The following is a 27,822-nucleotide window of genomic DNA, read 5'->3' as shown; positions in this document are numbered from 1 at the left end:
TTAGGAAGCCCCAGGCATTGGCAAAGACCAGGGCATGCCCAACTTTATTGGTAAAAAGGACTCGCCTAGGAATTCCTACCTGGGCCAAGCAGCAGCTCCGAAAGAATGAGGGGCAGGAGAGGAAAGAAGAAAGGAAGGGAGAGAGAGCAAGAAAGTGGGGAAAGAGGGAGGGAGTGAGGAGGGAAGGAACTGCAGACTGGCACCTGGATGGGGACGTGGCCTTAGGGGAGAACTCAAGGCTCCAGGTAGGGGGAAGAAACCAGGGAAGGAGGGTTGGCCTCCAGCCCCACCATCTAGAAGGGCAGCGGCTCTTCCACAGGGATGTTGAGGACGACGTCCATGTCGGGGGTGCACCTGTAGGGAGGAGCAAAGCGGGGGTGTAAGAGGCCAGGCACTAGAGCTGCAGGTTGGGGAGCGTGGCCTCAGGGGAACCCTGCTCTTTCGAACACTGGTACGGGGGAGCCCCATTCCAAAACAACCTGTGCGCACGCACACATATGCACATCAAAATGAAACAGGAATTGGTTTGGCAAGACTCATGTTCCCCTACAGAGGTCTGAGGTCAACAGGGAGCAGGAGCTCAGCTCTCAAGCACTGGGGCCCTTCAGGATGAGCGCGCTCTCTGGAGTCAGAGTGACGGTTTTGGAAGCCTGGCTCTGAGTCGCCTCAAACACTGCTTTTCCTCTCTGAGCCTCCTGCCTTCACTGGGGACAGACCCCAGGCGAGCCTCTGTTTCCTCACCTGGCAAATGGGGAGGGTCCGGAAGAAATGAAGATGAAGTTGATTCGCCAAAATATAACAAATTCTAAATCTAGATGGGTAACCGGGTACTCATCATAGTATTCTCTCAATTGTTCTATACATTTGAAATCGCTCAAATTAATAGTAAAAAAAAAAAAAAATGCATCTCTGCACTGTTGTTCAGTCACTCAGTCACAGTTCAAAAGCATCAATTCTTTGGCACTCAGCCTTCTTTAAGGTCCAACTCTCAAATCCATACATGACTACTGAAAAAACCATACCTTCGACTATATGAACCTTTGTCGGCAAAATGATATCTCTGCTTTTCAATATGCTGTCTAGGTTTGTTGTAGCTTTTCTTCCAAGGAGCAAGAGTCTTTTAATTTCATGGCTGCAGTCACTGTCTGCAGTGATTCTGGAGCCCAAGAAGATAAAATGTCACTGTTTTCATTGTTTCCCCATCTATTTGCCAAGAAGTGATGGGACTGGATGCCATGATCTTTATTTTCTGAATGCTGACTTTTAAGCCAGCTTTCACTCTCCTCTTTCACCTTCATCAAGAGGCTCTTTAGTTCCTCTTTACTTTCTGCCATAAGGGTGGTGTCATCTGCATATCTGAGGTTATTGACATTTCTCCCAACAACCTTGATTCTAGATTGTACTGGCATTGCCAAAATTTCCATTTCCAGCCAAAGTCTGTCTTCTGAGATCTACTCTTATACCCCCAGCTCCCTACCTGTCAGGTCCACGCTCAGGTCTCCATAACTTAAACTCAGTGTCCAAATCAACTGCTGATTGACCTACATATGCACCCTTCACCCCCAGTCCCAGTCTTCCCTCTCTCTGGGTTTGGTACTACTACCCATCCTGTTACAAAAGCCAGGAACCCAAGGGTCATTCTTGACACCTCCCTGTACTGTGTTTCCCATATCCAAATATCACCAAGTCCGACAGATTTACCTTCTTAAATATTTCTCCACTCTGTCCATCTCTCCTCTCTCTTCTGCCACCCATCTTGGCCAAGTCACTCCCAGCCACCCCCTCCACACACAACCGCCATCACAACCAACTGGACTCCCAACATAGCCTCTCCAACATCTTCTCCATATTCTTTTCAAAGTGTCTTTTCTTGGAATGCAAATCTGATGTCATCACTGAGCTTGAAAAGTCTTTACTTAGGACTTCCCTGGTGGTCCAGTGGTTAAGACCCCACACATCCACTGCAGGGAGCACAGGTTTGATACCTGGTTGGGTAACTAAGATGTTGTATGCCAAGTAGTATGGGCAAAAAAAAAAAAGTTCTTTGCTTTCAGGATCAAATATCTTTGGTCTACAGGGCCCTGCACGGAAGTCCCTAGGGACGGGGCTGTCATAACTCTCCCCATCACTCTGCAGTCCAACCTCACTCAGCTCCTCATAAACACCAACTTCCCTCCTACCACACATCAACAGCCTCACTGCTCAGCCTGTGGTCCAGGGGTCGGCACCTCAGCTTCTCCCAGGAGCTTCCTAGAAATGTAGACTCCTGAGCCCCACTCCAGGCCTATCAGTTCAGAATCTGCTTTTCCACAAGATCTCCAGGTGATTCCAGTGCATGTTTTGGATGGAAAAGTTCTACTTAGCAGCGTGCCATTCCCACATCCTAGGAGGAGACAGCTTCTTCCCACTCCTGGCGTCTCCCTGCCCATGGAAGGGCATCAGTGGGCATACTGTCATCAGTGCGCATACATCATCAATGGGCATGCTGCTCCTGGCCTCTCTCCATCTCTTTACTCACTCTGCCCGGGAAGGAGGTATAACAACCTGAACAGAGTCTGGAGAGAGGAATGGGACCTGGGTAGCCTTGCCCCATTCTCTCTCAGTACTGAGCAGCCTGCAAGGACTACAGTCTCCTTTGCTTCCATGCAGCTGACCACGGAACTCCATTTGCCTAATTCTGGGTTAGTATTCAGAAGCCAACATGCCTGGAGATATAAGCTACATTCTCTAAAATCAGCTCTATCAGATAAAAGTGAGAGTCTGGCCCATGTCACCCTTGCCCCTTTCATTCTTATTTCAGTGTGTCCAGAGCTCAGGTAGGGACAATGGAGCCTACTTGGCACATCTCGAGATGCCAGCACCACCACCTAGAAATGCTCTTCCTTCAGTTTCCCCTTCAGCCCCCTTTGCCCAGTGAACTTCTGTGAATAATCCCTCAGACTTTAGTTTAAAAATGTCACATTCTCAGGATTTCCCTGGTGGTCCAGTGGTGAAGAATCTGCCTTCCAATACAGGGTATGCGGGTTCGATCCCTGGTCTGGGAATTAAGACCCCACATGCCGTGGGGCAACTAAGCCCACGCAACACAATGGACCAGCACAGTCCAAAAAAAAAAAAGATCACATTTTTAGGGAGACCTCTTTGCCATTCCAGACACCCCTCTGTCCAGGCCACGCTCTCCCGTCACCACATCCACATCTCTTCTTTAGCAGCTCTCATCTCAGCTGCGACATTTATCTGCAGCTCGTTATCGATTCATGTTTGGTCCCATCCTCGGCTGTGGTGACAAAGCCAAGGACTGTTTGCCCTCACCACGCCTGGTGCTCCATAGGCCCGTCGTAGATCTGACAGCACTTTTTAAGGAAACTTAAGAGGAGAATGAAGAGGTAGAGGAGGAAGAAGGAAAGGGAGAGGAAGAGAAGGAGACAGACACAGAAGCTAAGGAGAAGGAAAATAATTGGCAGATGGCAGGAATTGCCCCACCTGGCATGGCCTGGTGGGATCCCCATGCTCAAACAGGGACGGCCTGCCCCTGGGAGGTCGGGCAGGGAATTGGTTTTGGAAGGAAGTTCTTCCTTTGGGTCCCAGAAGTCTGCCCCACAGAGAGAACACCGTTCTCTCCTCGCAGGGTGCCTTCCAGGCCATTCTTCGCTGGAGCCAACCACCCTACTCAACACCGTCTTCCTGAACAGCCTGGGAGCTCAGGGGTGCACCCACTTGGTTGAGACACGGAATCTGGAACTTGAGGGGGCCAAGGAGATTACCTAACTCAGCCTGCTACATGCAGATGGACACTCAGGCCAAGAGATGGCAAAAGGTCATGGCTGCCGCACAGTCAGAGGCAAACACCCAGTCTCCTGCCTGCACAGGTCCTGCCTTCTCCCCCAGGCTGCCCCCCAAGAACAGAGAGCTTGCTCAAGCCCAGAGCATGGCTAGTGTAAGAGGTGCTGCTCAAGGACCACCTACTTGGATCTCCGAAGTAGAACGTCCGCAAATACGATCTCTCGGGGTTCCCAGATCTGAAATTCCAGCTGTTCCATCTCAGCCCTTAATCTGGGTATTTCCTCCTCAAAACGGTCTATAAACTGAGGAAAGCAGGTGAAATTGAGAAACCAAACATCCCCCAACCAACAGAAGAAAAGGGAAAAATGCGTGAATAAGGACATCTAGGGAAATAGCCTAGGCTCTGTCACTGGGACTTCTGGACTCCAAAGCGGGGCTCCCTCCTTGCAGGGCAGGGCTGGCTCATGAGTTACTGACAATGTTTGATGGTGCTGAAAAAGGTGAGGGGAGACAGGCTGCAAGGGGGTGGCAGTGCTCGACAGTGAGAATTAGTGGGGGCTGGTGGAGGTGATGAAGGTCATTCACGCAGACAACTGATGAAGGTGCAAGATAACAAAAACTACCATGAGAGGGTGGTGATCATGGAATTCATTAACATGGTCTTGAGTGATGGTCAATGTCAAGAATTAAGAGGTGAAGACAAGGAGTGGGTAGTGATAGTAAAGTGATGGCTGTGTGGGTGAAGCTTGGTGATGCTGCCGATGGGTCACGGCTGGTGGTGTTGGTTAATGAGGCAAGGCCTAGTCCTGGACAAATTCCGTTCTCAGATGGAAGACGTTAATGGCACAGCCAAGGAGGAAGACTAACACCAGAGACCTCATAAGCCCCAGATCAGGACAAGCCTGACCCCCCCAGAGGTCCTGGGGACCACCCACTCCCCCTGCTCTCACACAGCGGGGATCACCACCATCGCCACCCACTCACTTCTTGGAACTTGTCCATGTATTTCAGTATAACCCGGGTATTCCAGGTCTTCTGCAGGAGAGTCTCCTGATTGGCACGCTGGATTTTCTGTGGAAAAAGGGAAATCTTCTTCTGGCCCCCTAGAAGGGGCCCCCTAGAAGTCTGGCCGCCTAGACTGGCCCCAGATGGGTAGCAGATGGGCATGTGGTGGCCCTGAGGGCAGAGGACAGGGTTAAGAAAGCAGGGCTGGGGGCAGGACCCGGATACCTGCCACAGTGGCTGGCTACTCACCACCACCAGAGACCTCAGAAGGTTTTTTTTCTTATTCTGAATCTGGTTGGACATAGACGCCAGGACCATTCTGCACATCTCACTGAGTTCATCTAGCTCGTCCTAGGGGTTGGCAGGAAGGTGTTGGCCACCAACCCTGCCTCCCACAGGGTCAGGTGAGGCAAAACCAGGGGCTCACCTACCAACTGGCTGTCCTTCACCTGCTGCAGCTGGCGCACGAGGTTGCCCACCTGTACCAACTTGATGGGGTACTCGTGGTCCTTGTACGTGCTCACGAAGCTCACCTGCTCACGGACCTTCTCGATCTGGGCATCCAGCTGCTCCACCTGCTGCTCCAGGTCTGACAAGGGACAGAAGGCAGGATCGTCCCTCAAGGACCGCTCCAGGGCCACCCAAGAAGCAAAGCTCTCCTTAGCCAGTGGATTGGGGTCTGGGTCTATGGCTGTACCAGCCTGAACGTGCCTGATCTCATCTGGATTGGGGTCTGGGCTGAAACAAGCCCAAACACAGCTGGGAGGTGATGGACAGGTAGGCCCCCAGAAAGAGCTTTGCCTCCACAGGAGAAGAAGGACAGGTAAGCCCCCAGAAAGAGCTTTGCCTCCACAGGAGAAGCAGCAACAACCTACCCAAAAGAGGAAACAAACTATCCCGGTGCCCGATCCTTGGCACCAAGCCTGGGGAGATGAGGTGACAGGGCACACCAAGCCTGGGGAGATGAGGTGACAGGACAGGATTAAGACAGCCTATCCTGGGACTTCCCTGGTGGTCCAGTGGTTAAGAATCTGCCTTCCAATGCAAGGGATGAGGGTTTGATCCCTGGTCAGGGAACTAAGATCCCACGTGCTGTAGGGCAACTAAGCCCACACACCACAACTAGAGAAGCCTACTAACTGCAGCTACTGAGCCCTGTGCACTCCAGAGCCTGTGCTCCGCAACTAGAGAAAGTCCTCGAGCTGCAACAAAGAGCCTGCGCAGCCAAAAAAAAAAAAAAGGCAGTCTATCCTGCCACCCTCCATGGAGAGGATCCCAAGTGTCTGAAGCTGCCTGACACACCAGGGGAAAAAAACCACAGGCTCAACAACTCTGTGACCAGTGACCTGCCCAGCCACCAACTCCCAGAGGAACCTTGGCAGGAAACAGATAGGTTGGGATTGGATGCTGGCTCCTAGCTGTATAACTTTCAGCAGGCTACTTCACTTTCCTTAGCCTCAGTTTCCTCATCTGTAAAATGGGAGAAAAGAAAAACTTCCCCTGCCTTATAGGTAGTTGTAAGGACTGAAAGTATGCCCGTAAAAACAGAGCACACAGGGCCTGCAAGTGCTAAGTGATGAGTAAGCTGTCGCTGTGCATCTTAGCAGTCCCCTCTGCCTCAGAAGCGAGGTGGTGGGCCTGATGGCTTCCCCTAGAGAGCCAGGTGAGGGTCAACTAACCCGCGGAGAGATTCTTACTGCGGATCTTGGCTTCCTCCTTCTCCTCCCATTCCTGGAGCTCACACTTCATCTGGTGCAGCTTCTTCTTGTTGGAGTACTCCAAGATGTCAGTGATGGTCTGTGGGAGTGGGGGGGCGTTAGCTCACCACCACCATCACCCACCACCCCCGCTTCCACTGGTGCTGCCAAAGCAGGGACCGTCAGAGAACTCAGTACTTTCTCAGAGGAGTCCCCAGACCCAATCCCACTGGGGCCCACACCTCCTGTGTGCCAGGTGCAACTCCTTTTCAGGGTGAGCGCTATTGTGCCCCACTTGTATGGGGCTCAGAGGTTGACTCAGAGCCTTCCAGCTAATTAGTGCTGAACTGGGATGAGTCCCCACCCCACCCCCAGTCTGATTCCAAGACCCAGGTAGGGGTGCGGGGGGCGGGGAGAGTGGAGTGTGTAAAAGATGCTATCTTCCAGACGGAGGAAGGAGCTTATGCAACCAGCCGGGAGAAAGCAGGAGAGGGCGCCCAAGGGCTTGGGAGGGGCGGTGTCGCGGGCTGGACGGCGGCTCAGGGCGGAGGCGGGGCTGCGGGGCCAAGGCGGGGAGAATCACCATGTAGACGTCCTGCTGCTGCAGCAGCATCCGCACTTTCAGGGCGGCGCTGTCCTCTGTGTCCTGGATGGTCTTGATCAGTTCCCCACAGTGGTTGGTGAGGAATTCCTCGTGGTCGCAGAGCTCCTGGTACGAGGTTCGCCGGTTCCGGAGCATTGTCTGCGGGCGGAAAGACAGGGAAGGGAAGTGGCGATGCGCGGGGTCGGCCGGCACCTCCCAGAGCCCAAGGACCACGTCCCTCCCGCCGCAATCCGCCCCCTTGTGGCCCCGACTGATAAATGCCACCCGAGCTGGGCGGCTGTTCTCTATTGTCTGCGGGTCAGAGCACCTTGAATTATTTCATCCTTTCTGAAACACCCATTTCCCCATAATTTTATGCTCTGGGGTGGAGCTGTATCTTACAGCTGGTGGCGTGTTACAGTCTAGTTGAAAAATATTTAATTAGTGAGTTATTAAGATAAAGGTGCGCCTTATTACCAGTGGCTTCTTAGAATCAGTGAATTATGTGTGTGTTAGTCTCTCAGTCGTGTCTGACTCTTTGCGACCCAATGGACTGTAGCCCACCAGGGTCCTCCGTCCATGGGATTCTCCAGACAAGAACACCGGAGTGGGTTGCCATTCCCTTCTCCAGGAGAACTTCCCGACCCAGGAATGGAATCAAGGTCTCCCGCATCGCGGATGAATTCTTTACCCTGAGTCACCAGGGAAGCCCTCTTTGCATTGAAAGAAGTCTTAATCGCTGGACCACTAAGGAAGTCCCAACATATTTTTCTTATTTTCTTCTTTCTTGTCTGTCTTCCCAACTAGAATTTTACAGCCAGGAGGGCAGGGGCTTTGGTTGTCTTGTCACAGCTGTATCTCCAGCACACACACAGAACAGTACCTAGAGCTCCATAAGGGTGGGCTTAATCAACTGATGAGTAAATATTCTTTGGAGGTTTTTTAATTTGTTATGCGTCTCCCCTTTTTAATTTGTTATGCTAAAGTATAAGCTCCATCATAGCACGGATTCTGGGATCATGTTCATGGCTATCTCCCCAGCACCCAGCTTGGTGCCTGACACATCGTTGGCACTCTCGGGAGTTGGTGCTTGAATAAAACACTGTCCTGAGGCTGAGGGGCAGAGTCAGAATCCTACTCCAACTCCAAGAACAAACCAACTGGGTCGTTTCTGCATTCTTGCTCTGTTTCCCCCTTGTCCCCACAGCCCACTCTGCACACAGCAACAGCAGCCCGGGGACTCCTATGAACCTCAGGGCCTTTGCAGTTCCAGTTCTTCTGCCTGGAGCATTCCTGCCTCAGATGTCACCACCTTGACAGCCTTCCCTGACCACCCTCCTAAAATGGTCATGGCCACCCCCTCCTCTGTGGTCCTTTAGCCCCCTAACCTTATTTTATACTTCTTCACAGCTCTTGTCTTCACTACACGTGCCATATCTATCTTGTTTGTTATCTGTCTCCCCTGTGAGCTCCCTAAGGTCAGAGGCCACATCACTGGTGAATTCCCACACTTAGAACAGGGTCTGGGACACAGTAGATGCTCAAATATTTGTTGATTAAACAAATGAATGATTATAAGAGAGAGTATTAGGAACTGGTTAGGAGCACAGGTTTTAGAGCCAATTGTCCAGGTTCATGTTTCATATCAAAAACACATAACCCTTCTAAAGTCAGGATAAAAATAACATCAGAAATATGAGTTCCTCCTTTAAGAATACTGGACTGCCTCTAATAACTCATTTTTGCAAAATTGAAGGTTAAAGGGAAAAAAACGATTTCAAGGCAAATACATTTCTCCCTATTTCTTTATATAACAGTCATTGTTCATTGAGCTATTAAAAACTTTCCTGAAGAAGTTAAGAACTCTTCTATAATATTTTGTAGTAGTTATAGTATTTGGTATGTTACTTTCTGCTATGGACACTAATGCCCCCACTTCTTCTAGTTCATTTCAAATACTTTGAAACATTGTTCAGAAGCCATAATAAACAACAGATTTTGAGAAAATGAACGATCAAGTTCTATCAGTTGATGTGAAAAGTTTTAATAGGAAGCTCCTAAGTCTTGCTTCAAGATGCACTGTTTTTCATGAAAGGTTAATTTCCCAGAGTTTGTAAATGAACAAGCCACTAGATTGTATTCCTAATGCAATGAAATAAAATGATTCCAATCATTTTCCTGTATCTTAAACACAAAGGCAAATCTTTGTCTAACTGGCTTTGACCCCTGGTACTGTATTTTCTAACTGTGTGATCTGGTGCAAGTCATTTATCTCCATGCACCTCACTTTTCCCTTCTGTAAAATAGGGCTGATGATAAGCATGCCCATGGGGATGCTGTGAGGAGAACAAGACTGCAGGCAGGCACCCACGAAGTGCTCAGGGCATGTTTGCTATGACCATCCCCCACCCCCCGGCCCTGTGGGAGGATGCTCATACTCTCATTAGTCGGATTGTGGCCTGTGTCTTCCCAGAGTCCAACTTTCCTCTGCGCAGCTCTAGTGGATTCCTGGGCTGGCTTGTCATCCACAAGGTAGGCTTGGATTGCCACCCTAGGGCATGGGAAAGGACAGAGAGAGAGTCAGGAGAAACAGACAGCCCAGGCCCCAACTGCATCCACTCATGGCCTTATAGTGTATGACAGTGAGACAGAAGCCAAAGCTCACATCCATCAGTAAGCTCCCAGGCCCCACTCTGGTCCTTGTTATAAAGGACAGCGAAGCCCAGGGAACTTCCACATACCATACTGACTGTGTGGCTGAACAGAGGGACAGTGAGGGGTAGTAGCGGGAGGATGGCCAGACACCCTCATCTCTCCCCCCAAGCTGGCCAATGGTAAGCTCAGGAAGGAAAGAGGTTAAAAGCAATAACTAACGAGCTAGACAGCCTGGGTTTGAATCTGGCAGCTCACATGACCTCTCTGCCCCTCACTTCCCCATTACTCTATAATACAAGAATCATCATCATGACTACTTCACAGGATTGTCGTGAAGACTAAATAAGAAGTTACTGTCCTTTAAAGTGTTTGGAATAATGCTTAACACATATTCAGTGCAAATATAAATTACCAGTTGTCACTGTTATTACCAGTGGCCTGAGAACTGGGATCAGGACCACAGCATCAGATAAAGATACAGGAGCCAAGCAAAACACTGTCTCTGAAATACCTGTAAAACCTGTGGTCCTGCCAGATATGAAGTACACGAAAATAATTCAGAGCAGAAGACACTCAAGAGGGCATGTTCCAAGAATCCCTGATTCCTCTTGGCGTGTCCTGCACCAGCGTGAGGCAAATCACACAAACCATCACATCACAAATGCTGCCCTCAAAGGCCCTGTTAGAGGTGCAACCCAATTCATTTTGAAAAATATTATTTCTTTAATGGATTGATATCCATAATTTAGTATTAAGTACTGAGGTGACAAAGCAAATTAGAGTACTTTTGAGTTAAAGTTATGAATTATCTGATATTTACTTGAAACTATTTGAGAGATGGAGTGATTAATAATTACTCTTGTAATTCTAATTTTTTTAATATTTATTTTTATTTATTTGGCTGCACCGGCATGCAGGTCTTAGTTGCAGCATGTGGGATCTTTGATCTTTGTTGCGGCATGCAGGATCTTCAGTTGTGGCCTGTGGGATCTAGTTCCCTGGCCAGGGATGGAACTCAGGCCCCTTACATTCAGTCTTAGCCACTGGACCACCAAGGAAGACCTTGTGATTCTAATTCAAAATACGTAAATGAGATTTTGATTTAGATTTAAGTTGCAAGGTTTAATACAATCTTATTAAATGTATATAAATTACCACAACTTTTAAGAGAACATAAGATTACCCACATTTAGAGGTTTATTTATTAGATATACAAGAATTACATTACATGCCCAATGGTTTTGTTAATCAGAACAAGTGAACTTTTTGAAAGTGAAAATGTATATATAAAATTTTAAACGTAGCTTAAACAATTTAAGGGAATTTAATTAACCAAGTTCCAAAACCTCCTTTAAGAGGGTTTTTAAAAATTATAACATTAAAAAAAAAAATTATAACATTTGTAGGTTGAACTTAAATACTTAGGAAGATTTGTCGGTTTAATAACGCGTATTTCTTTTCATTAGTGGTGGTAGCCCTGATTTATCTTTTTTTAATTAAACTTTTAATTTTGAAATAAATTCAGATTACATGCAGTTTTAAGAAGTAATACAAAGAAATCTTGTGTTTCCTCAACCCAGTTACTCCCAATGGTAACATCTTATAAAACCAAGCACAGTATCACAAGCAGGACACTGAAAGACAGCATGTTACAGAACACTTCACAGACGCAAAAGATTGCTCCTGGGGCCTTGTACGGCCACACGCATTTCCCTCTCCTTCCATCCTCCTCCCACTACCGGCATTCATGAATCTATTCTCCACTTCTACAGTTCTGTCATTCCCAGAATCTTATACAAATGGAATCTAACAATATGATACTTCTAAGATTGGCTTTTCTCACTCAGCGTAATTCACTGGAGATTCATCTAAGTTAGTGAAAGTATCAAAAGTTCTTTCCTTTTCCTTCTGAATAGTATTATGTGGAATGGATGCACCATAGTTTCTTTAACTACTCACTCATTAAAGGACATCTGGATTGTTTCCAGTTTGAGGGTATTATGAATCAGGCTAAAGTGAAACTGTCATGCACTGGTTTTTGTGTGACCGTAAGTTTTCACTTCTCTGGAATAAATGCCCAAGAGTGCAACTGTTGGATCATTATGGGAAATGTGTGCTTGGTTTCATTAGAAACGAATGACCCAATCTCTCGTTGTTGCCAACACTTGGCATTATAACTATTTTTCATTTTAGTCATTCTGATAGATGTTCAGTGACACCCTATTCTGGTTTAATTTGCATAGCCCTAGTGGATAATGATTGGAGAAGGAAATGGCAACCCACTCCAGTGTTCTTGCCTGGAGAATCCCAGGGACTGGGGAGACTGGTGGGCTGCCGTCTATGGGGTCACATAGAGTCGGACACGACTGAAGCGACTTAGCAGCAGAAGCAGCAGCAGTGGATAATGATGTTGAACATCTTTTCCTGTGCTTATTTACCATATGTATTTCCTCTTCTGGTGAAATGTCTCTTCAAGTGTTTTGCCTTTAACTCTTTAACTGAATTGTTTTTCTGTTGAGTTTGAGGGTTCCCAATATATTCTACAAAGCAGTCCTTTGTCAGGTATGTGGTTTGCAAACATTTTATCCAAGTACATAGCTTCATACTTAATCTCCGTGAAGACTGTGAAAAGAACAGAAGTCATACATTTTTATGAAATCCTACCTGTCCATTTATTCCATTTTTCTTTTATGAATCCACTGTTGGTACGAAGACAAAGAACTCTTCACTTGCCGTCAGTCCCAAAGATTTTGCTCTCATGTTTTTTCTAAAAGTTTTACTGTTTTACATTTTACATTTAATTTTGATTTCGTTTTAAATTTACATTTTGGGTTAATTTTTGTATAAGTTGTGAGACTTCGATAGAAGTTCCTTTTTTCATCTGTGGATGTCCATCTGCTGTAGCACCATCTGTGGAAAAGGCTTTCTTTTCTCCACTGTTCTTGCACCTTTGTCAAAAATTGCTTGAGTATTTGTGTGGCTGTTTCTGGTTTTTTATTCTATTGATCTATGTGTTTCTCTAACAATACGATGCTGTTTTGATTACTATAACCAAATAGTAGGCATTAATATCAGGTAAAGTGATTCTTCCGATGTTGTTCACTTTAAATTGTCTTATCTATCCTAGGACCTTGCTTTTCTGTATAAATTTTAGAATAAACCTGTCTATGCCTACAAAAAACTTGCTGGGATTTTGACTGGGATTGCATTAAACGTGAATGAATCTGAGAACTGACATCTTTACAATGTTGAGTCTTCTAATCCATGAACACAGTATGTTTCTCCATTTATTTAGGTCTTCTTTGATTCTTACATTAGCATTATATAGATTTCAGCTTACAGATCCTATACGTGTTCTGTTAAGTTTATGCCTAAATATTTCATTTTCTTTGGTGTGACGGTAAATATATTGCGTTTTTTATTTTGATTTCTACATATTTATTATTAGTACATAGAAATGTGATGGGTTTTCGTGTGTTGTGCTAGTATCCTGCAACCTTGGTCAACTCATTACTTCTAGTTTCTTTTTAGATATAGTAGATTCCTTAAGATTTTTTATGTAGACAGTCATGTCATCTATAAATAAGAATAGTCAAATAATTCTATCTGATTCATCTCAGTGTTGATGTCTGTCTTTTCTCATTCATGTTGTGCTTTTTCTCATTGTTGGTATGATGGGTGATTCTCATTGTATCTTGGGTGTTTTAGATATTGCTCTGGATCTTATTTCATCTTCTTTTTAGCAGACAATCTCCTGTTGAAATTCAGCATGAAGGCCAGATGATGGTGTATGCTCCCCATTCTAGCAGCCCACTTTTTTCTTTACAGTTTTCAGAGCCTCTCTCTGTTGTGTAGTGTCCAGGGATTTTTAGTTGCAAAAGGGAGGACCAGGAAGGAATGGGGCTACTCCATCTTGGTGGAATCAGCAGATTTATCTTTTTTTAATACTCAAAAGCTGCCCTCAAGGACATGACTTTCCACAAGACATGCTACCAACCCAAGCTTCAGTGTCCTCATCTGTAAAATGGTGATGACACCATTTCCAGAAGTGAATGAGATCATGCGTACATGCTCAGTTGCTCAGTCGTGTCTGGCTCTTTGCGACCCCAGAGACTGTAGCCCACCAGGCTCCTCTGTCCATGGGATTTCCCAGGCAAGAATATTGAAGTGGGTTGCCATTGCCTCATCCAGAGGATGTTCCTGACCCAGGGACCGAACCCTGGTCATTTGCGTCTCCTGCATTGTAGGCGGATTCTTTACCACTGAGCCACCAGGGAAGCCCATGAATGAGATCATGACCTCCTTCAATTATAAGTGTATTTTTTTTTTCTTTTTAGCTGCACTTTGCTGTGACTCGTGGGCTCTCTAATTGCAGCACAGCTGATTTAGTTGCCCCAAGGCATTGGGACCTTAGTTCCCCAACCAGGGATCAAACCCAAGTCCCCTGCATTGGAAAGCAGATTCTTTACCACTGGACCACCATGGAAGTCCCTACAAGTGTAAAGTTTTGTGTAATTCCATGTGTGAGGTTGGGACTATGAACTACACGGCCAGAAACCAATCTTTCTCCTAAGTCAACAACACTCAGCCCAATGCTGTGTACACCGGGGGCTCAGCAAATGGCTGCTGCTGAATGGATGTATGAATGAATGAATGAGTGAATGAATGGATGAATGAACAAATAAGGCCTCTACAATAGAGCCTAACACAAAATGAGTCCTCAGCAAATGCTAACTGTTGTTATTTACATAGATTACACTTGAACAAGGCAGGAATCTTTGTGCCCGTTTCCACAGGGAAGGAAACTGAGGCTGGGATCAGTAACTCAAATAGAATTGCTAGCAAGAAGGGACACTGGAACACCAGCTCAGGTCTACATTTCTCCAGTGGTTGAATCTGGGTCCTGGAGCCAAACTGCCAAATATCACAGCCTGGCTGTGCCCCTCCTACCTGTGTGGCCTTGGGAGTTGCACCTGTCTGTGCTTCAGGTTCCTCATCTCTAAGAGGTGATAACATCAGCACCCATCTCACAGGGCTGTTGGGAAGATTAAATGAAGTGATATGCGTAAATTGCTCAGATAGTATCTAGCACATATGTCCTTGGCATATGTTAATTGCTCTTGTTCTGGTTGTGGTTGTGTCTATTACATACCTCACTGCTTTCCCAGGGAAAGGAAAGGGCAAGCGTTTCCTTGTAGATGCTGTTTGAATAGGACCAAAGACAAAACTTCTGTCACTATCACAATGTCGTGTGCTTATCACTTTACATCAATGACTCTCAACAGCTCAACAGGGGTATTTACATATACTGCTGGGGGAATCTGTGGTACACATAAAAACTAAGGGTCCAATATCTCCCAGACAGGACAACCCCATAGAACATAGAATTCTCCTATCTTGTTTAACTTTTCTAAGTCCTAATAGATACTGACATAGGTAAAATCCGATTATAATGATCTGATCCCAGAACCTGATTTTGTTTTACATGTAACTATAAAAATGGAAAAAAAAAAAACAGAAACAGTGACAGATTTTATTTTCCTGGGCTCCAAAATCACTGCAGACAGTGACTGCACCCAAGAAATTAAAAGATGCTTGCTCCCTGGAAGGAAAGCTATGACAAACCTAGACAGCATATTAAAAAGTAGAGACATCACTTTGCCGGCAACGCGTCATATAGTCAAAGCTATGGTTTTTCCAGTAGTCATGTACAGATGTGAGAGTTGGACCATAAAGAAGGCTGAGTGCTGAAGAATTGATGCTTTTGAATTGTGGTACTATAGAAGACTACCAAGAGTCCCTTGGATTACAAGGAGATCAAACCAGTCAGTCCTAAAGGAAATCAACCCTGAATACTCACTGGAAGGACTGATGCTGAAGCTGAAGCTCCAATACTATAGCCACCTGATGCAAAGAGCCAACTCACTGGAAAAGACCCTGATGCTGGGAAAGATTGAGGGCAGGAGAAGGAGGTGACAGAGGATGAGATGGTTGGATGGCATCATCGACTCAACGGACATGAGTTTGAGCAAGCTCTGGGAGATGGTGAAGGACAGGGAAGCCTGGTGCTGTAGTCCATTGGGTCCCAAAGAGTCATTCACAACTTAGCAACTAAACAACAACATAATGCTGAATTTTCCAATGAGGCAGCTACAATCAGGGGAAGATTGTGCCTTGTTTTGTTTAGAACTCTAGTAAGAGATGACACAACTTTGGAAATCGGGTTGCAATGAAAAATCCCTCTTGGTATTTGAGTCCCCAATTTCCATCATGTGTCAGTCAGCATTTGCAACTGTTACATTCACCATGATGCCACATCTATGAGTAAGCTTCTGATGACTTGCTCATGCCATCCTGAACATTTACATAATGAAACCTTTGCTATTTAAATGTAAATAACTTGCCTTTTCCTTTACTTTACAATTCCATTCAGTTCAGTTCAGTCGTTCAGTCATGTCCAACTCTTTGCTATCCCATGGACTGCAGCATGCCAGGCTTCCCTGTCCATCACCAACTCCCAGAGCTTGCTCAAACTCATGTCCATCAAGTCGGTGATGCCATCCAACCATCTCATCCTTTGTCATCCCTTTCTCCTCCTGCCGTCAATCTTTCCCAGCACCAGGGTCTTTTCCAATGACTCAGTTCTTCGCATCAGATAGCCAAAGTATTGGAGTTTCAGCTTCAGCATCAGTCCTTCCAATGAACATTCAGGACTTATTTCCTTTAGGATGGACTGGTTGGATCTCCTTGCAGTCCAAGGGACTCTCAAGAGTCTTCTCCAACACCACAGTTCAAAATTCTTCATCAATTCTTCAGTGCTCAGCTTTCTTTATAGTCCAACTGTCACATCCATACATGACTACTGGAAAAACCATAGATTGACTACAGGCCTTTGTTGGCAAAGTAATGTCTCTGCTTTTCAATATGCTATCTAGGTTGGTCATAGCTTTTCTTCCAAGGATCAAGCGTCTTTAAATTTCATGGCTTCAGTCACCATCTGCAGTCATTTTTGAGCCCCACAAAAATAAAGTCTGTCACTGTTTCCATTGTTTCCTCCATGTATTTGCCATGCAGTGATGGGACTGGATGCCATGATTAGTTTTCTGAATGCTGAGCTTTAAGCCAACTTTTTCACTCTCCTGTTTCACTTTCCTCAAGAGGCTCTTTGGTTCTTCTTCACTTTCTGCCATAAGGCAATCTTGATTCCAGCTTGTGCTTCATGCAACCCAGCATTTCGCATGATGTACTCTGCATATAAGTTAAATAAGCAGGATGACAATATACAGCACTGATGTACTCCTTTTCTGATTTGAAACCAGTCTGTTGTTCTATGTCCAGTTCTAACTGTTGCTTCTTGATCTGCATACAGATTTCTCAGGAGGCAGGTAAGGTGGTCTGGTATTCCCATCTCTTTAAGAATTTTCCACATTTTGTTGTGATCCACAGTCAAAGGCTTTCGCATAGTCAATAAACCAGAAGTAGATGTTTTTCTGCAACTCTCTTGCATTTTCAATGATCCAACAGATGCTGGCATTTGATCTCTGGTTCCTCTGCCTTTTCTAAATCCAGCTTGAATATCTGGAAGTTCACCATTCATGTACTGTTGATACCTGGCTTGGAGAATTTTGAGCATTACTTTACTAGCTTGTGAGATGAATGCAATTGTGCGGTAGTTTGAACATTCTTTGGCATTGCCTTTCTTTGGGATTGGAATGAAAACTGACCTTTTCCAGTCCTGTGGCCACTGCTGAGTTTTCCAAAGTTGCTGGTATATTGAGTGTAGCACTTTAACAGCATCATCTTTCAGGATTTGAAATAGCTTAACTGGAATTCCATCACCTCCACTAGCTTTGTTCATAGTGATGCTTCCTAAGGCCCACTTGACTTCACATTCCAGGATGTGTGGCTCTAGGTGAGTGATCACACCATCGTGGTTATATGGGTCGTGAAGATCTTTTTTTGTATAGTTCTTCTGTGTGTTCTTGCCACCTCTTAATATCTTCTGCTTCTGTTAGGTCCATACCATTTCTGTCCTTTATTGTGCCCATCTTTGCATGAAATGTTCCCTTGGTATCTTTAATTTTCTTGAGGAGATCTCTAGTCTTTCCCATTCTATTGTTTTCCTCTATTTCTTTGCATTGAGCACTGAGGAAGTCTTTATCTCTCCTTGCTACTCTTTGGAACTCTTCATTCAAGTGGGTATATCTTTCCTTTTCTCCTTTGCCTTTAGCTTCTCTTCTTTTCTCAGCTATTTGTTAGGCCTCCTAAAACAGCCATTTTGCCTTTTTGCATTTCTTTTTCTTGGTATTTTGCATTTCTTTTTCATTTCTTTTTGTATTTTTTCTTTACTTTACAGTTAGGGCATTATATTAACTTTTAAATTATATACATAGGTAGATTATATTATCTATGAAGTTTATTTCAGGATATTAAAGGAATATTACAAAATATATGTCATTAAAAGGAATGCTGAGTCTCATAAGGTTGAATAACAATGGGCTTTACATGGATCTTCTCATTTAACTCTCACATCATATCAGGTAAGTATTAGTGTCTTCATTTTAAAAATGAGGAAACAGAAATTTAGAGAGATGAATGACTTTCCCAAGAGAGGAGATGAGAGAACCAAGATCTGAATCCATGTCTGCCTAAGCCAAGGCCTCAGAACTCCCCTGGAAGGCGTGACAGTGATGTGGCAGAGATTATCCCAAGTTCACCAAACTCTGTTTTCTTTTCCTAGCTGGACTACATTTCCCATCTTTCCTTGGGGTTAAGGGTGGGCATGTGGCTGAGTTAAGGACACTGGAATATGAGTGGGCGTGATGTCTGTCACTTCAAGTCTAGGCCCTGTAAAAGATCTGTCCACAAGATCATCCATATTCTTGCTCTCTTTCTTCTTTCTGCTGGATGCAAAAGGACCCAACAGAGGACTTCAGGACCTTACAAGATGTCCTAGTCACAAGGTGATGGAGCCTAGACTCCAGAATGATCATGTGAAAAAGATTACCGCCCTCCCCCCAGATCCACAAATGTACTTTGACATAAATGAGAAACGAGCATCTGTATTAATACTTCAAATCTGGGGACTGTTTGTTATAGCAGTTAGCCTACCCTGATATAAATGCTGTCACCAAGGGCCAAGAACCTCTACCCCCATCCTGTCCCCACCTCCTTCTCCAGCGCCCAAGGACCTCTGCCCACCTGGCTGGATGGTAGACCAGGTCTTCCTTTCGCTTTTCTTAGTGCCCACAGTTTGTGGGATTGGAGGCAGAGCAGATGGCTTGGCTCTCTGCTTGGACCGCTGCCATGGAACATAATCCTACCAGACATAACACAAATCAGTCACACAGCTCATGGGCTCAAATCCCAGCTTCCCCCCTTACTGATATCTGTAACCTTGACCAAGTGGGTTTACCTCTCTGAGCCTCAATTTTCTCATCTGTAAACTGGACCGAATTTAAAAACCTACCCCCATAGGTTGGTACAAACATTCCAAAAGATATTTGTAAAGCATGTGGTAAGTGCTCCCTAAATGTTATCAAGTTTGCATCAGCCAGCCAGAATTTACTAAGTACATCCAGGCCGGGAGGTGCTAAGAACTGAGAAACAGAAGACATGGAAAAGACCCGATAGGAAAGCAGATATGCAATCAGAGATAAAGAAGGGAGCAGCATAATATATCCTTACCTCCTGATAAGACAGTGAGAAAACTGAGGTTCTGAGGCACGCCCCGGGTCAGCAAGCCCCACCCCACACCGACCCTAGCCCTTCTGGACTCACCAGAACCTGGAACTGGGGGACTGTGGAGCCGATCCCAGAGCGGCTGCGTCTGCAAAGTGTTGGGTCGGGAAAATACTCCCATCAGTCCCAACCCGTGAGGATGCAAGCAGCAAGCGTGAAACTGGGATGGGGTCTCGAACCCGAAACCTCAGTCACTAAGGACACAAACCTAGCAGGAGCCTGAGAACACGCGAGAGAGGCGGGGCTAGGGAGATAAGGGGGTGGGGGGGAGAGGGCGGGGTCAAACGAGCGGGACGACACCCGGAGAGGACCCAGCCAGCGCTGGGTTGGGGGCCACGCATGCGCACTCCACCTCCCTCCTTACCGCTTTCACATACTTTGGAAAGTTGCGCGCCATTAGGGAGAATGGAAGAAGAGTCCTGAGGCTTTGGGGCCCCGATTTTGGGGGATGCCTGTTTCTTTGGCTTCTCCAACTTCCTTGTTTCAGCGTTGATCGCGCGGTAACCAAGGCCACTCAAACTTCCCAGAGAGACCTGATGCTTTCTCGCCTGTCTCCGTCTCCAAGGAAACGGACGCAGACTACCGAACGCCTAGAGGGACCAATATCGCACTGGAAAAAGTAGCTCTCGCCACATTCCACGCATCGCGGTTTCAAATTCCCCTCAGCTGGCCCCGCCTATCATGCTAAAGAATTATGTCATATTCCTCCTCTCAGCAAACCTCCATCACGTCCTTCTCCATCCTTACTCTTGGCTAATTACGTTGCTTCCTGTTTCACCGGGAAAATCATGGGAATCAGTAAACTCAGGTTCACATCACCTCATTCACCCACCCACATGCCTCCCTACTGAGACTCTGTAAACTGCTTGCTGACCTCGATTCCTGTTGTGCACTGAAACCTGTCCTTTCTCATTTTCTCTAGGACTTTCCCCCAGGAATTTCCCCCATTTTCTCCATCACCCTCTCCTCTGTATTTTCACTGCTTTACCAACATATTTTAATTTCTTCTGTTAAAGAAAAAGCGAACATTTCCCATCCAGCTACCCTCCCATTTCTGCTTCACTTTAAAGCAAAACTTCTAAAGAGGTTTGCCTACTGTTTCCCATTCCTTTTTGCCTCTTCAATCAGGCTTTCACTCTCCACCTCTCCACTGAAACTGCCACTGTCAGCGCTGCCAGTGAGCTCCATTTTGCTAAACTTCTCTGTGTGCATCTTCCTTAGCCGATCTGCAGCATTTGACACAATGGATCACTCCCTCCTTGACACACTTTCTAAACATGGTGTCCTGGAAACCACTCTAGCGCTGCTTCCCACCTCATTTTCTTCTCTTTTCCTGCTTTCTCTTTTTCTCCCTTTACTCCCAGGTTGCCCCAGGACTCGGACTCAGCCCTCTCTTTTTTTCTATCCATTCATGCTCCCTTTCAGTCTTGTGACTTCAGATGCCATCTTTACCCAGATGCCTCCTAGACTCACATCTCCAGCCTCTCCATCTTCTTCCAGTCACATACATCCAACTGCCTACTCAGCATCTCCATTTGGGTACCTGAGAGGCAACTAACACTCAGTATTTCCCCAATTTTAGCCAACTCAAAGTGGCAACTCTCTTCCTGGAGTCTTTTTTTTTTTTTTTTGCCACACCCAGGAAGGCTTGTGGCCTGTAGTGAAAGTGCAGAGCTCTAACCACTGAACTGCCAGGGAATTCCCCTGGAGTCATTCTTAATTCATCTTTTGACTCATCTCTCCTCCCACATCCAAATCTGTCAGCAATACCTTCAAAGTAATGTAGAGTCAGACTGCTTACTCCCACCGCCACCCATACAAATAAACACCCCACTTTGCCCCTTACTCCAAGACTACAAGTACCAGCTCCCACCCTTACCGCACTCCAGTTCTCTCTCCACACCTCAGATTTGCTCGATAGAGCACAGATTTAAAAGTGCATTCCTGTTTTAAAAAATAATTTGGAAGGAGCAAATTGATTTAAAATCAGTCACACTTCAATAGGGGAATGTTTCCATAGAACACAAGGCTTGGTGATCCAGCAATTAAGAACCTACCTTGCAATGCAGGAGATGCGGGTTCGCTCCATGGTCAGGGAACTAAGATCCCACATGCCAAGGAGCAACTAGAGAACCCACAAGCTGCAACTAGAGAAGCCTACATGCAGCAGCTACTGAATCCTGCATGCTCTGGAGCCTGCATAACGCAACTAAAGTCTCCACGCACCACAACAAAAGATCCTGCATCTTGTATCTAAGACCCAACACAGCCAAAATAAATAAATAAAATAAATAAAATTGTTTAAACCTATCATTCTATATGTTTAAAAATCTATTTTTAAAAAAGAGAGAGAACACTAGGCCAGAGCTCCCAAACTTCTCCCCCTCTTAAAAATCACAGGAAAATGTTTTAAATAGCACTGCACACTGTGGTCAACAGAAAAGACTGCTATGGAAAAAGCACACAATATTGTAAATTAACTATACTTCAATAAATAAATAATAAAGAAAACATAAATAAAAATAAAGATCTCATTTCCCAACCTCCCTTGTAGCTACATGAGGCCATGTGATTAGGTTTTGGCAAATGTGAGCAGAAGAAACATGTGCAGTTTTTGGTCATGCCCTTAAAAGGAAAGGAGACTAGATAAACATGGAGACAGAAGGCACTGGGATCGCAGAGCTGTCCTGCCAGGTGGAGGCTCTAGTATCCACTGATGACTGGCTTTTCCTGGTTAAAGGTGGAATTCTCCTTGGTACTGATGCTGCAATAGGAATGCTAGCTGGATTTGTTACAACATTATCCTTGGCTAAAAGACAAAGTCCTAAATGGCTCAACAAGGCCACGCATTCTTACTGGAGAGTAGGTATTCCCTTACCTTTCGAGCCCTGGGGTGGGGCTCACTTTATGCATGGTGTGGGGTTGCTGTGATCAGCTTCACATCTGGAAAACTTTGGGAGTTCACAATGCATTGTACCAGACATTTAGATATAGCAGATTATTTAATCTTCACAATAACTTTGAAGCAGATGAAAGACTTTTGAAGTAAAATGCAATCAATATTTCCAACAATTCCCAGGAACTCTTTTTTAAAAAATATTTGTCAGCACTGGGTCTTAGGGTCTTAGTTGCAGCATGTGGGATCTAGTTCCTTGACCAAGGATGGAACCTGGGCCCCCTGCATTGGGAGTACAGAGTTCTAGCCATCGGACCACTAGGGAAGTCCCTCTGAAGAACTCTTGGATTGACTGTTGAGTGGGAGGAAGCACTGAAATGCAAATGAGTTGAGCATGGTGGATAAAGTCCAGAACAACTGTTATGGGAAGGGCTGTCTTTGGAGAAGCCACAACAGCAGAGGGACTCAACTGATTTCTCCTCAGGAACACATGCAGATTGCTGACTGACCTATGGGATAGACGGCATTCAGTGTCCTCACAGGAGGCCGACAGTCATTTCTGTGTGCTGTACTTTACAGCTGATTTGGTTATGTTCAAGTGTGTGTGTGTATGTGTGTGTGTGTTGGAGGGAGGGCAAAGTCTTCCAAAGCTAGGAAGACTGTTTAAAAATAATTATATGGATAACTTCTCTATGTGGAGAAAATCCCAGGGGAAATACTTTTAGGACTATTTAAACAAGAAACAGTTGAAACCAAGTTTCTTACCTGAAAAAAATTATACTAACCTATAATGGAAAGTCTTCAGAAACAGACTCCAAACAGCAGTAGTAACTCAATGTGTCTAACTAAATAAATTTCAACAGCCTTTCTTGTCAGTATGTGGCTATCAGAACTTAAAGGATTTTCTGGTGTTAGGCAGACTCCAAAATGATGGAGTTAATAGGTAATCCTGTCCATCAGGCAGTGGGTGTGGCTTTGGTCTCCTGAAGGCAGTCTTTGATTTTTACTTGCTAGTCATTTACCCTAAAACCTTACCATAAGGCCCTGTATATTCTTAGATAAGAAGCCAGTAACAGATTATGATAACTTGAAAGGATAATCATGCTAAAATAATAATAAATTGGTTCTGGGTCCCTAAACATTGACGGTTTATAGTTTTATCTCAGTTGTCAAGATAAAAATAGCCCAATTATCACCTATCTTAACAAATGATTTTAACCAGAAAGTCATCTGAGTATTGAGTCTCAATATTGATGAGCACCACCTCCCTGATGGAAAGAGCTACTGGTCTATTCTTTCCTTTCCTGTCCTCCTAGATCTCTCCCAGAAAGCAAAAAAATATCTGCTTTTGCTGGGGATTAACTTTTTTAAGAAAACTACATTAATATGTCAATATGCCCAGAAAACTAACTTTTGATTGAATATTATTGTGTAATTTTTTTATGATTTCTTAGGCTCTAATTAGCTATCAGATTTAATAAAGTACATTTGAAATGTATCTCATAATGAAATCTTTCAGTTTTAAGGAAAATTTTTAAATGAAATGTCAAGTGCATAATGTAACAGTTTTCTCTGGACCACGTTACCCTGTTAAAATTGCTGCATTGTTAATTAAACAATGTTAATAAGCACCTGGGAAGATAAAGAGCCTCAGCTTGTGTGCTGATAGAACCATGAATGTAAGTTGTCAGTAAACAGTAAGCTTGATGTAGGCATCGTTATCTCCATTTCACAGACATGAGGCAGAAATACATAAGTGAATAACCATATAAGCTTTGGAGTTTATATGCTTGAGGGGGCACAGATTTTGACAATCGAAAAAATAGAACTATGTTAAACAACATGGAACTGAACATTATTTTTCATACAAAGTTAAAGCACATTGTATTTCCTTCCTGACCACTTACCCACTTGCTTCGAGAGAGATAAGCTTCACCTGAATTATTATATCTGATTGATGATTGTCATTTATAACTTTATTGCTACTCCTGTCAGGCATTCCTTTGGAAAAAGAGTATGGATTCATTCCATATTCTATAGATTATAAGATAAAGTTAGGCATGTATCTGCTTATACTTTTTAAGATAACCTGTTTTTTGTTTTTTTTTTTTAATCTGTCTTTATACTTCAGTTCAGTAGCTCAGTCTTGTCTGACTCTTTGTGATCCCATGGACTGCAGCACTCCAGGCCTCCCTGTGTTTATACTTAGAAGTATCTCTTAATAGTAGGCTTCCCTGGTGGTTCAGATGGTAAAGAATCTCCCTGCAATGCAAGAAACCCATGTTCTGTGCCTGGGTCGGGAAGATCCCCTGGAGAAGGAAATGGCAGCCCACTCCAGTATTCTTGCCTGGATAATTCCATGGACAGAGGAACCTGGCAGGGTACAGTCCATGGAATCACAAAGAGTTGGACACAACTGAGCGACTATCACTCAAACTACTACAAGCTTCGTGACATTGGGCAATTCACTTCCATGACTGACCCTACTTTCCTCATCTGTGCATAGGAACAGTAATTCTAAGTCACAGATTTTTTTTCTCTCTTGTTCTCCAAAACCTGCTTCTTTTTTCAAAGGCCATCACAAATCACACCTCCCCCACAGTCTCCTAACTAGCCGTTTAATAATAGTGCAAATTTCAAAACTCTGTCCATTAAAATCCAGACTGAGATGCCAAACTTACCAATTCTAATAACCCTCTCTGGCGATAATCTGCCAGGAATGAGTAAAGGCTGCCCTCTTCAGATGGCCTTTGTGCCCATCTGGACTGCTTTGCTCACAGGATACCTGCCTGGCCCCACAGCTTCTGGTTCAGCGATCTCTACAATCTTCAGCGATCTCTGACTATAGACTTGGTCTACAGTCAGACCAAGCTGACTGCTGGAGCAGTACTGAGGGGAATGGTTGACAATATTTTTAATAAATTCAGTGAGAAATCAATATAAATGTTTAGTCTTTTATCCAATTCACAGTGCTGATTGTGATCATCAAGAAAAACAACTAAAAATGACCAAAAGAGAATAGACAAAACTTGGATCTGCAAAAGTTAACAAGAAAAAAGGCATTGATGGAAAGAATGGCCATACCCATACCAGGAAAATCTTATGACAGAAGAAGATATGGTTAGTAAAACTGAGAAGCAGCCAGACCCCAGTCCACAGATCAAATCTTTTCAAAATACAAACAGATCTCTCAGTAGTCAGAAACAAAACAAAAATGCCCAATATATCTTGATTCCGTGAGGGGTCCTGTCTAGTACAGTAAAACAAGAAAAAGTGTTAAGATCTGAACAGAAAGATGTTCATTATTTACAGACAATATGACTGTCAACAAAGAAAAGGAAATTGATTCTAAAAGCCATTGGAAACCTTAAGATTTCAGTATTGTTGGCAGATATGAGTACAATACAAAAAAATTCAAATGTGTTTCCTTTAAACACCAACATCAAATATGTGATTTCCAAAGATACCATTTACAATAGCAACCAAGGTGCCTTGGAATAAATCCCTCCTGAAATTATACAAGATCTTTATGAAGAAAACCATAAATTACTATTGAAATTCATAAAATAAGACTTACATAAACGAGGAATCCCAGAGGGCCATAAATGGGGAGACTCAGTATTATAATATGGCAATTCTGTATAAATGCAATGTAAACCCAATTAAAATTCCCAAAAGTGGTTTCCTGGAATTTACTAAGCTGGTTCTAAAATTTATACAGAGGATCCAAATATAGCTGAGACAACCTCAAAGAAAAAAGAGAAGGAAGAACGTTTCCCATTTAAAAAAAGAAACTAGAGTTAGGCTTCACTTTAAAAACAGGAAGATCTGGCCACAGTGGGAGCAGTAATTAGCTGGAGTTGACTGTCAGCTGCCCCTTCAGATAGACTATGGGCCCTCCAGCTCCCCCATTTCTTTATTTAAAGTACTTGCCTTGTAGATAAATGATTGTGTGCTAGTTACCTGGGGTAGGGAGTTAGGGTAAGAGGAACAAAAGAAATTATTAAAAATGAATAGGTTCTAGGACTTTCCTGCAAGTCCAGTGGTTAAAACTTCACTTTCTAATCCTGTGGGTGCAGGGTCTGATTCCTGGGAGGGAAGCTAAGATCCCACATGCTTCAAGGCCAAAAACACCAAACATTTAAAGGAAAAAAAAAAGATGCAGGGTTGTAACAGATTCAATATTTTTTTTAAAAAAATGGTCCACATCCAAAAAAAAAAAAAACTTAAAAAAAATAAAATACATAGGTTCTGTTTGGTTATGTAAATATCCTAACCATGAAAAAGATATGAGCAGGCGAGCACAAAGAATAAAAGAATTGAGTGTGTGAATCTAAGATTTTGATACTTCCGGTTAATGATCCCAATTCATATGATCCTGGGCATTTGGGGCGGAGAAGGGATGGAGGAAATCAGGTCAGGAGTTATAAAGTGAAGGAATCGGAAGCACAAGAGTTGGAGATGCTGGCTTCCTGAGACCAGTACTGGAAGTGGAGTAAAGGGAACGCTTTTAAAGAACTCACAGGGATTCTACCTACCCTGCAAGAGAAATAGGAAAGAATCCAATACTGGCAGAAAGGAAGAAAAACCTTTTCTGGAAACCCACCGTGGACTAACCTCTTTGACACAGATTATCTCCTAGAAACCCCACTTTAGTCCTCTGAGAGTAGATATTAATATACCCTTTGCTATGAATGAGCAAATTGAGCTATGAAAACCGAGGTCACTGTCCCCACGTGACAAAGCTGAGATTGGAAGCAGTCAAACTAGGGTCTCCCTGACTCCACAAATCATCTTTTCTTTCACTAAACCCAGAAAGATCACTGAAGCACCCTGAAATACAAGCAGTTATGGTAAAGAAAATAAGATGACAAAAGATATTAAACCCATTGCCTTCAAGCACTCAAATTTTATCACTGCTTCCAAACACAAGTTGAGACAACAGGGAGGAGTAACAGATTGTGTCCAGTGCTAGCTTTAGTTAGGGAATCTGTGTGAAGGAGGTTTTCTAGGGAGTATAATCGAAAGAGTCCTTTTTCCACAATGTCAGAAGCAAAAAAGTGGAAGAAATACAAGCCACCTTCTCGTGGGGCTGCCTGTTAACTCTGCCACTTGGCCAAGTGATTTAACTCCTATCTCCAACCCCCTGCTTCCTATAAAATGGGTGTAATTACAGTGCCGTTTTGGAAGGTTCCATGTGATAAAGCTTGCAATGTGCTTAGAACAATATTGGACACTTAAGTCCTCGATATAATTGCCATCACGAATATGATGGAGGTCTTTTTTAAAAAAAATAATGCAATGTCACTTACTTGGAAGTGTCTCAAAAAATGAGTGACGGATAGAGGTGTAGTGTGATAAGGTATAGTAAAATTTTAATGATAGAAAGTTAAAACAGTTTAAATGTTAAAAGTAAAATGTTCGCCGCAAAATTCTACTTTCTGCGTGTTTGAAAATGTCCA

The 27,822-nt window shown here is 44.2% G+C and overlaps 1 protein-coding gene across 5 annotated transcripts; it reads right to left on the bottom strand.

Moving 5' to 3' along the window:
* On the bottom strand, positions 1-27,822 carry C13H20orf96 (chromosome 13 C20orf96 homolog). 5 transcript variants are annotated; one of them, XM_005214968.5, is made up of 11 exons: positions 19,842-27,822; positions 19,504-19,552; positions 18,925-19,042; positions 9,507-9,619; positions 7,069-7,227; positions 6,468-6,585; positions 5,220-5,377; positions 5,038-5,139; positions 4,768-4,854; positions 3,967-4,085; positions 1-354 (listed from the first exon to the last, which is right to left on the bottom strand). In XM_005214968.5, exons 1-11 carry the CDS (start codon positions 19,859-19,861, stop codon positions 294-296), a joined length of 1,104 nt encoding a protein of 367 aa, XP_005215025.1. In that variant the 5' UTR covers positions 19,862-27,822; the 3' UTR covers positions 1-293. The 5 variants fall into 5 exon arrangements, with proteins under 5 accessions (XP_005215025.1, XP_002692476.1, XP_005215026.1 ...); XM_002692430.6 differs by having other exon boundaries at positions 6,486-6,585; XM_005214969.5 differs by lacking the exon at positions 5,038-5,139 and having other exon boundaries at positions 5,322-5,377.

This window comes from Bos taurus, chromosome 13 (assembly GCF_002263795.3).
Source record: "Bos taurus isolate L1 Dominette 01449 registration number 42190680 breed Hereford chromosome 13, ARS-UCD2.0, whole genome shotgun sequence".
In the NCBI taxonomy this organism is placed as follows: Eukaryota; Metazoa; Chordata; class Mammalia; order Artiodactyla; family Bovidae; genus Bos; species Bos taurus.
Note: the sequence above shows the minus strand (reverse complement) of the source record. Positions and strands in the feature narration are given on the sequence as shown.

Excerpts from the sequence above, each read along its gene's own strand:
- C13H20orf96 (XM_005214968.5), bottom strand. The coding sequence starts at position 19,861 with ATGGCGCGCAACTTTCCAAA. Across the intron at positions 5,140-5,219 it reads AGGTGAAGGACAGCCAGTTG|GACGAGCTAGATGAACTCAG; the intron begins GTAGGTGAGCCC and ends GCCAACCCCTAG. Across the intron at positions 4,086-4,767 it reads ACATGGACAAGTTCCAAGAA|TTTATAGACCGTTTTGAGGA; the intron begins GTGAGTGGGTGG and ends TGCTTTCCTCAG.